We start from the raw sequence: 14,875 nt of genomic DNA, 5'->3' as shown, positions 1-14,875 counted from the left end.
GTTATCCTATCAAAGAATGTTATCAGATTAGTTTGACATGATTTGTTCTTTACAAATCCATGCTGGCTATTCCCTATCACCTTACCACCTTCCAAGTGTTTGCAGATGATTTCTTTGATTACCTGCTCCATTATCTTCCCTGGCACAGAAGTTAAACTAACTGGTCTGTAGTTTCCTGGGTTGTTTTTATTTCCCTTTTTATAGATGGGCACTATATTTGCCCCCTTCCAGTCTTCTGGAATCTCCCCCGTCTCCCATGATTTCCCAAAGATAATAGCTAGAGGCTCAGATACCTCTTCTATTAACTCCTTCAGTATTCTAGGATGCATTTCATCAGGCCCTGGTGACTTGCAGGCATCTAACTTTTCTAAGTGATTTTTTACTTGCTCTTTGCTTATTTTCTCTTCTAAATCTACCCTCTTCCCGTAAGCATTCACTATACTAGACATTCCTTCAGACTTCTCAGTGAAGACCGAAACAAAGAAGTCATTAAGCATCTCTGCCATTTCCAAGTCTCCCGTTACTGTTACCCCCCTCCTCATTGAGCAGTGGGCCTACCCTGTCCTTAGTCTTCCTCTTGCTTCGAATGTATTGATAAAATGTCTTCTTGTTCCCCTTTATTCCCATAGCTAGTTTGAGTTCATTTTGTGCCTTTGCTTTTCTAATCTTGCCTCTGCATTCCTGTGTTATTTGCCTATATTCATCCTTCGTGATCTGCCCTAGTTTCCATTTTTTATATGACGCCTTTTTATTTTGTAGGTCACGCAAGATCTCAAGGGTAAGCCAAGGTGGTCTTTTGCCACATTTTCTATCTTTCCTAACCATTGGAATAACTTGCTTTTGGGCCCTTAATAGCGTCCCTTTGAAAAACTGCCAACTTTCCTCAGTTGTTTTTCCCCTCAGTCTTAATTCCCATGGGACCTTGCCTATCAGCTCTCTGAGCTTACCAAAATCCGCCTTCCTGAAATCCATTGTCTCTATTCTGCTGTACTCCCTTCTACCCTTACTTAGAATTGCAAATTCTATGATTTCATGATCACTTTCACCCAAGCTTCCTTCTACTTTCAAATTCTCAACAAGTTCCTCCCTATTTGTTAAAATCAAGTCTAGAACAGCTTCCCCCCTAGTAGCTTTTTCAACTTTCTGAAATAAAAAGTTGTCTGCAATGCAGTCCAGGAACTTATTGGATAGTCTGTGCCCCGCGGTGTTATTGTCCCAACATATATCTGGATAGTTGAAGTCCCCCATCACCACCAAATCTTGGGCTTTGGATGATTTTGTTAGTTGTTTGAAAAAAGCCTCATCCACCTCTTCCGCCTGATTAGGTGGCCTGTAGTAGACTCCTAGCACGACATCACCTGTGTTTTTTACCCCTTTTAGCCTAACCCAGAGACTCTCCACCCTTCCGTCTCCTATGTCCATCTCCACCTCAGTCCAAGTGTGTACATTTTTAATATATAAGGCAACACCTCCTCCCTTTTTCCCCTGTCTATCCTTCCTGAGCAAACTATACCCATCCACACCAACATTCCAGTCGTGTGTATTATCCCACCAAGTTTCAGTAATGCCAATAATGTCATAGTTGTATTTGTTTATTAGCACTTCCAGTTCTTCCTGCTTATTACCCATACTTCTTGCATTTGTATAAAGGCATCTAAGATACTGGTTTGATTTTGCCTCCCAGCTTTGCCCTGACCCTCCTTCCTCTCTGCCATTATAGCCTGTGCTCCCTCCTGCTTCCAACCCATCTCCCAGGTCTTGTTCCCCACTTTCCTGTGGGCTTTGCTCACCTGTCCCCGTCGAACCTAGTTTAAAGCCCTCCTTACCAGGTTAGCCAGTCTGTGCGCGAATAAGGCCTTTCCTCTCTTCGAAAGGTGAACGCCATCTGTTCCTAGCAGTCCTTCCTCAAGTAGCATCCCGTGGTCGAGGAAGCCAAAGCCCTCCTGGCGACACCATCTTCGCAGCCAGGTATTCACCTCCACAATGCATCTGTCTCTGCCCGGACCCCTACCTTCAACAGGAAGAATCGAAGAGAATACCACCTGCGCTCCAAACTCCTTAACCCGTACTCCCAGAGCCCTGTAGTCACTCTTGATCTGCTCAGCATCACACCTCGCAGTATCATTTGTGCCCACATGGATGAGTAGCATGGGATAGTAGTCAGAAGGCCGGATAATCCTCGACAAAGCCTCTGTAACGTCTCGGATACGGGCCCCTGGCAGGCAGCATACCTCCCGGGATGAACGGTCAGGGCGACAGATGGGTGTCTCCGTCCCCCTCAGCAGAGAGTCTCCAACCACCACTACCCTACGTTTCTTATCAGTGGTGGCAGCAGACCTCCCAGCCTTAGGGGTACGAGGCTTCACCCCCTTAACTGTTGGGGGTGATTTCTTCTCTCCTGTATCTTTTACCACAACAGGAGAGTTCGCAGCAGTGGTGGAGCACTGCTCGCTGCTAGAAGTAACCAGCTGGCTGTGTCCACCCTGAGCCTCCTCCTCCACTGGTGTGTCAGGTACACCCTGAGGCATCTCCTCTTCCACTGCAGTGTCAGTAGTCCCGTCAACTGGGACAGCACCATCAGCTGTCTCCACATGGATACTGTCCAGGAATTGCTCATGGACATAGATGTTCCTCAGCCAGGCCACCTCCTCCTGTAGCTCTCCCACCTGCTGCCTGAGAGATTCCACCAGTAGGCACCTTTCACATTGGATGCCACCCCCAGCCTGGATATCAGTAAGTGGAAATTGCAAATTACAGTCTTTGCAAGCCCACACCAGAATCTGGGTAAAAGCATCCATGCTTTGGTGCTCTGTCTGGCTACAGGCGCAGGTGGAGGAGACAGAAGCAGTGCTGGCACAGGTGTTACGGGTCCTCCTCACCATTTTAAGCCTCCCTCTGTCAAAGTCTCAAATTCCTGTCTACAGCTCTCTGTCCGCTCCTCTTTGCAGTGAACAGAAAGGTTTTCGATGTGGCTCAGGTTACCTCCTCACCTTACCTTGCTTGAGATTTCCCTGCTAATATGTCCAAAGACTGTTAATCTTTTTAGCACTCCATGATGCAATGCTCAAGTTGGGTTGGTTTTCGTAGATTCATAGACTCTAGGACTGGAAGGGCTCTCGAGAGGTCATCGAATCCAGTCTCCTGCCCTCATGGCAGGACCAAATACTGTCTAGACCATCCCTGACAGACATTTATCTAACCTACTCTTAATATCTCCAGAGATGGGGATTCCACAACCTCCCTAGGCAATTTATTCTAGTGTTTAAGCACTCTGACAGTTAAGAACTTTTTCCTAATTTCTAACCTAAACCTCCCTTGCTGCAGTTTAAGCCCATTGCTTCTTGTTCTATCCTTGGAGGCTAAGGTGAACAAGTTTTCTCCCTCCTCCTGATGACACCCTTTTAGATACCTGAAGGATGCTGTCATATCCCCTCTGTCTTCTTTTCCAAACTCAGCAAACCCAATTCTTTCAGCCTTCCTTTGCAGGTCATGTTCTCAAGACCTTTAATCATTCTTGTTGCTCTTCTCTGGACCCTCTCCAATTTCTCCACAGCTTTCTTGAAACGCGGTGCCCAGAACTGGACACAATACTTCAGCTGAGGCCTAACCAGCACAGAGTAGAGCGGAAGAATGACTTCTCGTGTCTTGCTCACATCACACTTTTTAATGCATCCCAGAATCACGTTTGTTTTTTTTTTAACAGCATCACACTGACTCATATTTAGCTTGTGGTCCACTATAACCCCTAGATCCCTTTCTGCCGTACTCCTTCCTAGACAATCTCTTCCAATTCTGGGTGTTATGGTGGAAATCATAATATACAAGTCCCTTTGAGTCTTTGCTTTCCAGGATATATGCCCCCTTCCTGTATGCAAGATCTACAGTCTCTATTTTTAAATTTTGCATCCTGGTTTGTTAAAGTATTCAGATGAACCCATTTCTACAGACCAAGCCATCCAGATTGGTCTGTAGAAATGATCCCTCCATATTTAGTGCTCCACTAATGTGCAATCTGTAAAATTTACTAGCAGTGACTTCATATTTTCTTCAGTATCTTTATCAATGATGTGGAATAGCACTGGGACAAGCACAGATCCCTGCCAGACCCCCACTGGAAATGCCCTCAGTGGATTAGTATTCTCCTTTTAAAATTACTTTGAGCTCCATTAGCTGGTTTTTTAATCCTCTTAATGTATGCTCCATTGAATGCTGTCTAGTGATAACTGTACTCTGAATGTTGTGTAGTTGAGCAACTGCATGTGCAGCTGGCTGTAACTATGCATACAGGTTAAGGGCACAGTTTAGAAAAATCAGGCCCTTAGACATACCTAGCTCATTTCTGAGTCTTTCCAGTGGTGATGGATATGTACCCAACCTTGGTAGCTACTCTTATTCTTGGTGTAAAGCTGTGTTGTTACTCTTGCCCTACCACTGAATTGTGTATCTCAAACACTTTGGATTCCAAGAAACCAGGAAGAGGTTTTTGAATAGCATGTTCACATCTGGTTCAACTAAATTTCCCTGCCTATCCCTTTCCACCTTCAACCCCTTAGTCCCTAGAAGAATGGCATTGCCTCACTAATGCTCTCACAAGATGAAGCTAAAGGCAGAAGAACACACAGTACTAGAGCAACTAGTAACCCTTTGAGAAACAATTCTAAATTACTTAATTTTTGAGTCTCCATGGAGATGCATCAAAAAATCTTACCTGAGCTAAAAGTGTTTATCTTGACAAAGGAGAGATTGTCACATTGGGGTTATCTGATTGCTGGCAACGCAGCTTGCAGTGGGTCAGCTGGCATTGCAGGGGGAGCTGAGGAACAGAACTGGTGTCTGGAGTTGGAGAGTCGACTTGTGCACTTGCTTTATCATTCAGATTTTCTTGACTCTCTCGTACTAGGCATTCCCTCCCCAAGGGAACACATTCTGTTCCTCTTCCCCAGCACCATCTCTTTCCCCTTGACACAAGACTTGACTTTAACATAGTGCAGTGTTACTCAGATCCAGCTGATGACCAGTACCTGCTTGCAGAATGAAACTGACTTTGCTACCACTTCAGCAGATTCTGAAATTCCCAGGGTGGTGGTCTGGGTTCCCTTGGTTTCTGAAATTGGTGTCTTGATCTGTACAAGGCACCATGCACAGAGCAAATGCGCCTCTTTACAGATGTATCCGTTTCATCATAACTGTATCTGAGCCACATGAGATCCTGACTTCTCCCTATTAAAAACTCACAGAGAAGGGTCCCTGCAATGAAGTCTGAGGCCAAAGCACCGCTGGGCACAATAAAGCGTTTGGTTTTCAAATGTGCTTGTAGATACATCTCTAAGAATGATAGTAGCCCTCAAACGCAGGCAGATTATCAGCACACAGGACTATAAACATGGGGGGTGCAAATTTAAATGGTCAAGGGGAGAGAGGGCAGATGTGTTTGAGACCTCTCGATTTTTTTCTAGGGTAGAGGGGGAGAGCATTGCTTGAAGAAAACAAATTTGCGACTAAGATAAATGGCTGGCTTCCTCGTGGGCTTGGATTTGCACTTGGTAGGAATTACAATGAGCTGAATTATGCAATAGAAAAGCAGAGGTACCTCTCTGAGCAGCAGGTGTCACTGTGTGCCAGCGTAAATGGGGAATACTCAGATCAAAGCACAGTGTTTGCTGGAGCTTTTTCTTCTGTAATAGTTCAAAACTAAAATATCCTGAATAGTGGTTTCTGCTTTTCAGATTTGAAGCTGCACCTCCAGAGCACGGATTATGGGAACTTCCTGGCCAACGAAGCCTCCCCCCTTACTGTGTCTGTCATAGATGACAAGCTGAAGGAGAAGATGGTGGTGGAGTTTCGTCACATGAGGAACCACGCGTATGAGCCATTGGCGAGTTTCCTGGACTTCATCACGTGAGTACGAGCTGCTTCACAGCAGCACGTGGAAGCAGACTTTGCTGAGTTTCCTAACTTGAAAGGGCCTTTCTCACCTGATGGACATAACAGCTGTAGGCTCGCAAGTTTGTGATGAAATTGCCCTGGGATCCTGCTGACAGCCTCCTCTGGCTGCACAGTGCCGTGGGCAGATGTGTATTCCAAAGGCTTCCACTCCAAAGGTTCTCCAGGTGTCTCCCCTGCTAATACAACTGCCAACATCTGCTTCAGTACAGACTGACTTAATCTTTCTTTTCAAAGCTTTCCATGGGCATTGAGATCTTCCATCTTAAAATAAAGCCCAGGAGCTGCCATGCTAGTGTGGTCACACCAAAAAGCCGCCTTGTGTGCGTAGGTGGCTCTGACGTTTAACAGATAAGGCAGCATACAAGTCTGACTGTTCACTTGCACTAAGCTTTAATCAGAGGCCAGCTGCAAAGCTTAAATAGTTCAAGACTCGTTGCAGATGCCTGGGAGTGGTGACCCGCCCCCCCTTGCGTTCTCTATCCACTCCCAGTTGTACTGGTCCCCTCCTCACATGTAGATGAAGTGAAAGGTACAGCAATTCCACAGCAAACCTGGAGGAAATCTTTGCTGGAAAGTGAGGGCTGAAGTGGTGTTTTTTTGCAAGTGATTTGTAGGTTTTAAGACCAGAAGAGGCCATTATGATCTATTCTACAATCTTTGATATCTCCTTGTGGATGTCTAGCTGTTACCTCAAGCTCCACCTGGCAAAGCGAGAGCTCCTAATCTCCCCTCCCCGCCCCACTGTGTTTCTCCATCTCTGGGGACAACAGCTGTGCACCCAGGCCTGTAACCTGAGTGCCATCTTTGGCTGGATGCTAAAGGAGAGCTCCGAGTCAGCGTCTCTAAATCTTGCCGATTCTTTCTGCATAATGTCTCTGAGATCTGGCCTTTCCTATCCGTCCACACAGCTAAAACTCTTGTCCAGGTTCTCATCTTGCCAGCATCCTCCTCCTCTGGCTTTGACACATGCACTCTTGCCTCGCTCATATCCATTCATAATGGTGCTGCAGATGTCATTTTCCTAACCCGTCGCTTTGCCCACAACGCCCCTGTATTTGAATCTGCCTAGGGCTCTTCTCTGAACCCTTTCCAACTTTGGGCACCAGCACTGGACACAGTGTCCAGTAGCAGTCTCAGCAGTGCTATATGCACAGGTAATACCTTCTTCCTGCTCCTTCTCTGTCTATGCATCATGGGTCATGGCAGCTGCTTAGCACAGCATCATGCTAGAAGCTGATGTTCGGTTGGCTAATACCGTGATCCAAGTCCTTTTCAGAGTTCCTGCTTTCCAGCATGCAGCCCCCTCAACCACTAAGTGTGTCCTAGATTCTTTGTTCCTAGATTCGCAAGTCTGCATTTAGCTGTAATAAAATACCCGTTTCTGTACTCCTCTTACCATGCAGTCCAGATTGTGCTGTGTGTGAGATCAGTCATTATTTATCACCCAACCAGTCTGTCTACAAGCTGTATCAATAATTTTTTTTCCTGCATATTTGATAGAGCTTTTGAATTGAGATTGGCCAAGGCAGATCCCTGGAAGATTCCCCTTGAAACCCCCACCCCTCCATTGACACATACTTTGAGACATGTCAGCCAGTTTATAATCCCTTGAATATGTGCTACAACAGGGGTTTTCAAACTGGAGGTTCAGACCCCTCGGGGTCACGAGGTCATTACATGGGGGGTCGCGAGCTGTCAATCTCCACCCCAAACCCCACTTGCCGCCAGCATCTATAATGTTAAATATATAAAAAAGTGTGTTTAATTTATTGTGGGGGTCACACTCAGAGGCTTGCGATGTGAAAGGGGTCACGAGTAAAAAAGTTTGAGACCCACTGTGCTGCACTGATTTTACGTAGTGCTAGTTTTTAATCACTTTCTGTGCTAAATCAGAGTATATTTCATTACTTTAATAAACCAAACTTGTAATCTCTTCAGATACCAAGTTCATTTGACAAAATCCATTTTCTGTACAATCCTATTGATTTGGTATAGATTATATTTCCTTTCTTTGATAGTCCTGTATCACCCCCTTCATGTTTTCACTTGGGTTCGATGTCTGGTCAATAACTGCTTGGCTTATCCCATTTGTCCCTTTTAAAATATTGGGGCAATAGTGGATTTTTCCCTGTCCCCAAGTTTTTGAAGATTTATTAAAAATGATCAAGATCCATAGAGCTCCTCGGTAAACGGTTAAAACCCATGTGTGCAAGTTTTCTGTGCTTGCTAATTTTCAATAATCTAAATTGAATAGATGCTGTTTATAATCCTCTTTACTACTGAAATAGAAAGTACCTTCTCATTATGATACATCATCCAGCTTTTCTAAATACCGCTAATAAATATTTATTGAGCACTTCTATCTTCTCTGCTTTATTACTGACAACTTACTATCTGTAACTAGGGATGGATCCATACCAGTGTCAAGATTCTTTTTATGCTTTTTGTTTTGTTTTGTGTTTTGTTTTTTACCCTACAGGCCACATTTCCTGCAGAAACTTTTTGTAACTTCCTTTATTAACTGTATGTGCTTTATATTCACTGTCATCGGCTGATCCTAGTTTCCATTTTCTGTGGTGCTTTGTAAGTATGAAGGGTGTGTGTGTGTGTGTGTGTGTGTGAGAGAGAGAATTTTATACATTTGCCAAGATGCCAGGTAAATTTTAAAGCGGAAATCTAACAAACTAGGTTTGCCAATTTGATAGTGTTATAGCCAATATTAGAATGAATCTCATAGGATAACCCCCTCTTATTGAGTCCAGGGAACATTTTCTTACTAACTTTAACACTAGGTTCTTTTCAGATCAGCTTGTAACTTGACCAGTATTTGTGAAATTGAAACACTTGGGTTATTTTTAAACACTTGGGTTATTTTTAACCAATCAATTTATTAATGCACCCAGAACTACATCCGTGGTTCACCAGTGAAGTGTAGACACAACCAATGTTCTAGGTGTGTACTGATCACACCAATACTGGCTTGCAATCAGTTGCCCCAGACTGTGACTGCGGCTCAGCAGTTATGCCAAGGAACACTGCAGATCTCCAAGATTCCTTATTGTAGTTATAATAATGAACCGTCAGTTCTTTGGTACCAAACACACTTATCACACTTCCAGTATTTCTCCAAGGAGTAAGGATGTACTTGTCTTTAAGGCACTTGTGGGAATATATGGGCCCTGCTATTTGAATGCATTGGTCCAAAAGGGACAAATTTAGAATATCAAAAGCAATTGCTTAAAGTTATGGCTCAAATCTCTCTAGGCCAATTTGCTTGGACTTATAAAGGAGGGAATGCATCTTGCACTAGTTAACATCTAAAATGTGGTTTATGTGAGGTCTCATTAAAGAATGTGGACTCAGCAAGGTAGCCATCAGTTACAGATGGTAAAGAACAAAAGAAGAAATACAGTCTTTGAAATCATAGAATCGTAGGACTGCAAGGGACCTCGAGAGGTCGTCTAGTCCAGCCCCCTGCACTCCTGGCAGGACTAAGTATTATCTAGATCATCCCTGGCAGGTATTTAACATGCTCTTAAAAATCTCCAATGATGGAGATTTCGCAATCTCCCTGCGCAACTTATTCCAGGGCTTAACCCCTCTGACAGTTAGGAAGTTTTTTCCTAATGTCCAGCTTAAACTACCATTGCTGCAATTTAAGCCCATTGCTGCTTGTCCTGTCCCCAGAGGTTGAGAACAATTTTTCTCCCGCCAACAACCTTTTGCATACTTGAAAACTGTTATCATGTCCCCTCTGTCTTCTTCAAACTAAACAAACCCAATTTTTCCATCTTCCCTCATAGGTCATGTTTTCTAGAGCCTTAATTGTTTTTGTTGCTCTTCTCTGGACTCTCTCTCCAATTTGTCTGTCTTGAAATGTGGTGCCCAGAACTGGACACACTGCTCCAGTTGAGGCCTAATCAGCGCAGAGTAGAGCTGAAGAATTATTTCTCGTGTCTTGCTTCCAACACTTCTGCTAATACATCCCAGAATTAAGTGGCTTTTTGTTTTTGTTTCTTTGTGCAACAGTGTTACACTGACTCATATTTAGCTGTGATCCCACTCTAATCCCCCAGATCCCTTTCTGTGATGCTCCTTCCTAGGCAGTCATTGCCCATTCTGTACGTGTGCCACTGATTTGTTCCTAAGTGGAGCATTTTGCATTTGTCCTTATTGAAATCATCCTATTTACTTCAGACCATTCCTCCAGTTTGTCCAGATCACTTTGCATTTTAATCCTATCCTCCAAAGCACTTGCAACCCCTCCCAGCTCCTTCTGATCCTGTTAACCCTGGGATGAGAGTAGAGCCCTTTTTTCATGTGTCTGGTCCAGGCACCTGTCACACTGGGATTCTGCAGCTTAGTGGGTTCAGTCCATGCTTGGTCATGGGACACTGGACAAGAGGCGAGGCTGTCCATGGAGGTCCAGTGAGCTCTGGGGGCCCACACTCCACAGCTCTTGGGAGGGGACCACCAGCTGATTTCTGTTGGCTATTTTCCAACCGGGTGCTCAGATTTCATCTCGCTGCTTCTGTTGGCATCCAGAAGACAGCGTTAGAGTGTAACAAATTTCTTCAATCCATGTCTTATTGGAGGCTTTTTATATTTGATTCATTTTAATCAAGCAATGTCTTTTAATAAATCAAACTTATACCCTGGTTTGTGATTCTTTAACTTTCCTTTTTATGCTGTACAATGCCTGTGTCTCGTGGACTGCAACAATCATTTGTATTTCATACATTCTTTGACTGTATAGGAGCATCTCACATTATTTAGGGCTTACAACAGAACAATAAACATTCACTTAGAGTTTGTCTGAGTCATAGGGCAGACAAATGTGCAGCTTCTGATTTGAGGTGAAGGACATGACTGGAGAAAACACGATGTATGCGATTTATAAGGCAAACAAATGTATTGTTTTGTCACTTGGGGTAAAAACATGTGATTTGCATTTCTTGAGTTAACAAGCAGTGCCTATATGACCTCCAATCTCACAAGTTATTTCTTGCAGCTTCCCCACCCATCTCTTGATCCATTCATTGTGGGCAACTTTGCATTGCAAAGCATAATGCTTGGCAACTTGTTTGGAGTTCTTCTTAATTAGGTTGGGAGGGTGAAAGATTTTATCCATATACAAATAATGAGAGACTCTTGCGTCTTGCCAAAGCAGTTACTCAGCCATTTTTCTGTTCTTGGGAAGTGGAAATCCTAATCTTAGCTGCCCTATGGGGCCTCAGACAAAGTGTCTCATGATGCGAATTATTTTCCTATTGTCTTTACTTACTAGGTAGATCCTATTTTGGGATAAACAGAGGTGGAGAGCTTTTCTAATGTTTAAGGGCCAAAGGGAATTAATAGTTATTAATCATTCAAGTTTTCTGTACTCCTTACAGCTTGCGCTTTTGGGGAGGGGGCATTTTTTGTGAATGAGGAATTGTAGATTTTTAGGCATCTCACAAAGTGTTCTTACACAACTCCTGATTTTTTTTTTCCACACTTCTGATTAAGCTTTTCTTTCCACTTTTGGTTTAGGAAATTGGCTGTTGTAAAAAATCAAAGGCACTTAGTAGCAACTGCATAGGTGTAGGGTTCCAGGCCAAGCTTAAAATGGTGCATTTATTCTAGCTTTTCTTTTAGGATGTGGCCTTTTGGTCTGAAAAACCCCACTGTTCGTTCACACTCTTTCACTTGTCGGTAAAGGTTTTCCTTTTCACATCCTTCTAAAAGGAAGCCATTTAAAGTGGGCTCTGGCTGAAATTTGTTCTTGACAGTCCAATCTTTCATTGACTGTCTTTTTAAAAAAACATGGTCTACGCACAACACAGCAGAGGTGGCTCTTGAGAAGATCTGGTGCAATGGGAGCGGTCTCAAACAGAATTTGGGATAATATTTTAGCTGTTGTTGGTCATGACCAGAAGCTTATGAGCTGTGCCCCTAAAGCAGACTGAGGGCCAGCCCTGTGAAACCACTTTCATCAGCCACTATATCGGTCAGATTTTTTTCATACAGCAGAGGAGGGTCTGAGACAGTTTGCTGAAGGACTGTCCTCCACCAGGATGGGGATAAGAAATTTAGTTTCCTGGGGATTTTTTTTATTGCTTAAGTTAGCTAAAGCACAGACTTGATTGTGACGTAGTTAGGGCTGTACAATGTACCTGTCACAAATCCACAGAAGCAGGGACGTGTAGATAAGCCATCTGACAGTACGTCCTTCAGTGTCCATTCAGACACTCCTTACCACTAACACACCTACTATACACCCTAGGCCACGTCCAGACTAGGAATTAAAATCGATTTTAGATACGCAACTTCAGCTACGAGAATAACGTAGCTGAAGTCGAATTTCTAAAATCGAGGTACTCACCAGTCTGGACGGCGCGGCATCGATGTCCGCGGCTCTCCGCGTCGATTCCGGAACTCCGTTCGGATTGATGGAGTTCCGGAATCGATGTAAGCGCGCTCGGGGATCGATACACCGCGTCCAGACTAGACGCGATATATCGATCCCCGAGCAATCGATTTTAACCCGCCGATGCCGCGGGTTAGTCTGGACGAGGGCTTAGACCAAATGCCATAACCTTCTCCCTGCCCGCTAGAGGTCCCGGCTTTCCAGCACTGCTGTAACTGCAACTGCAACCAAGCTACCCTCTCCCAAAACAACCAACTACAGCACCAAACATCCACCACTACTGGTGCTGGGGGGAAGTAACGCAATGAAGGGTGGTTGATGTGGGCAGAGTTAATAGACTCATAGTTTAAAGCCAGAGGGGATCATCTGACCTCTTGTCTATCATAGGCTAGAGAATTTTGCCCACTTATCCCTGTATTGAGCCCAGTAACTTTGCATTTGACTAAAGTATCTTCCAGAAAGGCATCCCATCTGGATTTGAAGATCTCCTGAGATGCAGAATCCACCACTTCCCTTAGTAGTTTGTTCCAGTGATTGACATCCCCACTGCCTTATTCTCATTTGAATGTATCTGGCTTGAGGTTGCCATGCACAGCTAGGGCCGTGACAATGGAACAAGGTGGAGGAATAGGGACGTCCCATGAGATGGATTAAATGCACTTACCTGCTTCTGTGAGTCTCTCTCAGGTATAATGGGTAGCAACTGGAACGGCTTCACAGTGTGTGTGTGTGTGTGTGTGTGTGTGTGTGTGTGTGTGTTACTGGCTGGGATTCTGTTGACACACAACAACTATAACTGTGTCTTAGTCACTCATACCTAAGGCTACGATTTAGTCAGAGGTCACGGCACTCACGGATTGCATGACTTTACCAGACCTCGGAGACTTCTAGGGCTTCAGGAGGAGGCGGCAGGACAGTGGACCCCTGCCCTGCAACTAGGGCTGGCTGGAACCAGGACCCTGCAGCCCAAGCCCCACGGCTTCCTCCAGGGGCTGCAGTTGGGGCTGTGCACTCTAGCCCTGCAGTATCGTGGTTTTGGAGGAGGCCACATCCCAGCCCCATGCCATCCCGGGCTTCGTGGGGGCTCCAGCCGGGGCCATGCGCTCCAGCCCCATGGCTGTCTCTGGGGGCTGCAGCTGGGGCCACATGCCGGTCACCCCCCTTGCAACTTCCCAGGACCTTGTGTCTCCTCTCTTCTCTCTCCCGCCCCCCACCACTGTGGCCTGGGCTTGGCAGGGCTGCAGTCAGGGCTGCACACCCCTGTCCAGGGCTGTGTCCCTCCCATGCTCTCCCCCAATGGCTGTGCCCCTGCTGCAGCCACTGGAGCTGGCCCTGCCATGGTGCGCCTCCCCCCCCCCCCCCCACCCCCCCCCCCCCCGGATTCCATTTCTCCCACCTACTTAGCCCTGGCCCCTGCTCGGTTATTTTTAGTAAAGTAATGGACAGGTCATGGGCTCCGTGAATTTTTTATTTGTTGCCTGTGACCTGTTCATGACTTTTACTAAAAATAACCGTGATAAAATTTTAGCCTTACTCATACCTAGGTGACCATTGATCACTCTACTAAAAATCAGTGGTCATCTGTATGAGAGCATGAGGTCTCAGGCTAAATCGCCCCATGGTGGGAATAGTATTACTCCAGTTAGAAAACTCACCTGGAATTTGCAGACACTGGAAGGAGGTTGTACTGCTGGCAGCATGAGGTCTCCAGTGTGTGACCCTGGCTGAAGGCCCCTGTGATTTGCCTTTCACCTTTAAACACAAGAGATGGTGAGCTTCTATTCCCTCCCCCTGAAGCTGGCAGTGGAGTAACCTGCACTGGTATTTTTCTGTCCCTAAGTCCCACTTAGGTTAACAGAGAAATCTCAGCATCAGACGGACTTGTCAAATCTGGCACTGCAAGTGACCTGGAAAACATTCTTCCCTTGGACCTGTTGTGACCTGCAGCTGTGCATGCATCCCACTGCCAGAGGGGGAGGACTGCAGTGTCCCCCCTCAGAGGGCTCAGGCTGCACTGGGATAGGCCTGTGTCACGTAGCTCCCGGTCAGGTGCAGGTGGTGGTACGCTGACCCCATGTGTGTGCACCTCTGACCAGCCGGCTTCTGTACTGTGACTAGAGCTGAGCATGAGGATGGTTTTCTCCATGGCCTGGGGCAACCAGAGAATCATGGAGATGTGGGGCTGGAAGAGCCCTTTAGAGGTCATCTAGTCCAGCCCCCTCCACTGAGCCAGGACTGCTTACACCTAGACCATCCCCGGACTCTCTCCAGTCTGTCCACAACTTTCCTAAAGTGTGGTGCCTAGAGTTTGACCCGGTGCTCAGCTAACGCCTCAGCCATGCCTGGTGAGTGGGATAATTATTACCTCCTGTGTCCCACTTAGGACACTCCTGTTAATACACCCCAAAATATTCGTGGTTTTTCAGAGCTGCATCACATTGTTGACTTGTATTCAATTTGCGATCTACTCTAACCCCCAGATCCTTTTCAGCAGTACTCTTGATTGGTCACTTACTCCTC

General features: G+C 45.5%; 1 protein-coding gene across 1 annotated transcript in view; it reads left to right on the top strand.

Annotated features, from left to right (window-relative positions):
- The window catches only part of ATP6V0D1 (ATPase H+ transporting V0 subunit d1), a 78,176-nt gene that overhangs the window by 32,593 nt on the left and 30,708 nt on the right, over positions 1–14,875 (top strand). The window contains exon 2 of the mRNA XM_050923178.1: positions 5,727–5,898. Coding sequence (XP_050779135.1) covers positions 5,727–5,898 — 172 coding nt within the window. The remainder of the gene's footprint in view (positions 1–5,726; positions 5,899–14,875) is intronic.

This window comes from Gopherus flavomarginatus, chromosome 14, assembly GCF_025201925.1.
Source record: "Gopherus flavomarginatus isolate rGopFla2 chromosome 14, rGopFla2.mat.asm, whole genome shotgun sequence".
Lineage (NCBI taxonomy): Eukaryota > Metazoa > Chordata > Testudines > Testudinidae > Gopherus > Gopherus flavomarginatus.
This window is presented reverse-complemented; position numbering and strand designations above follow the sequence as displayed.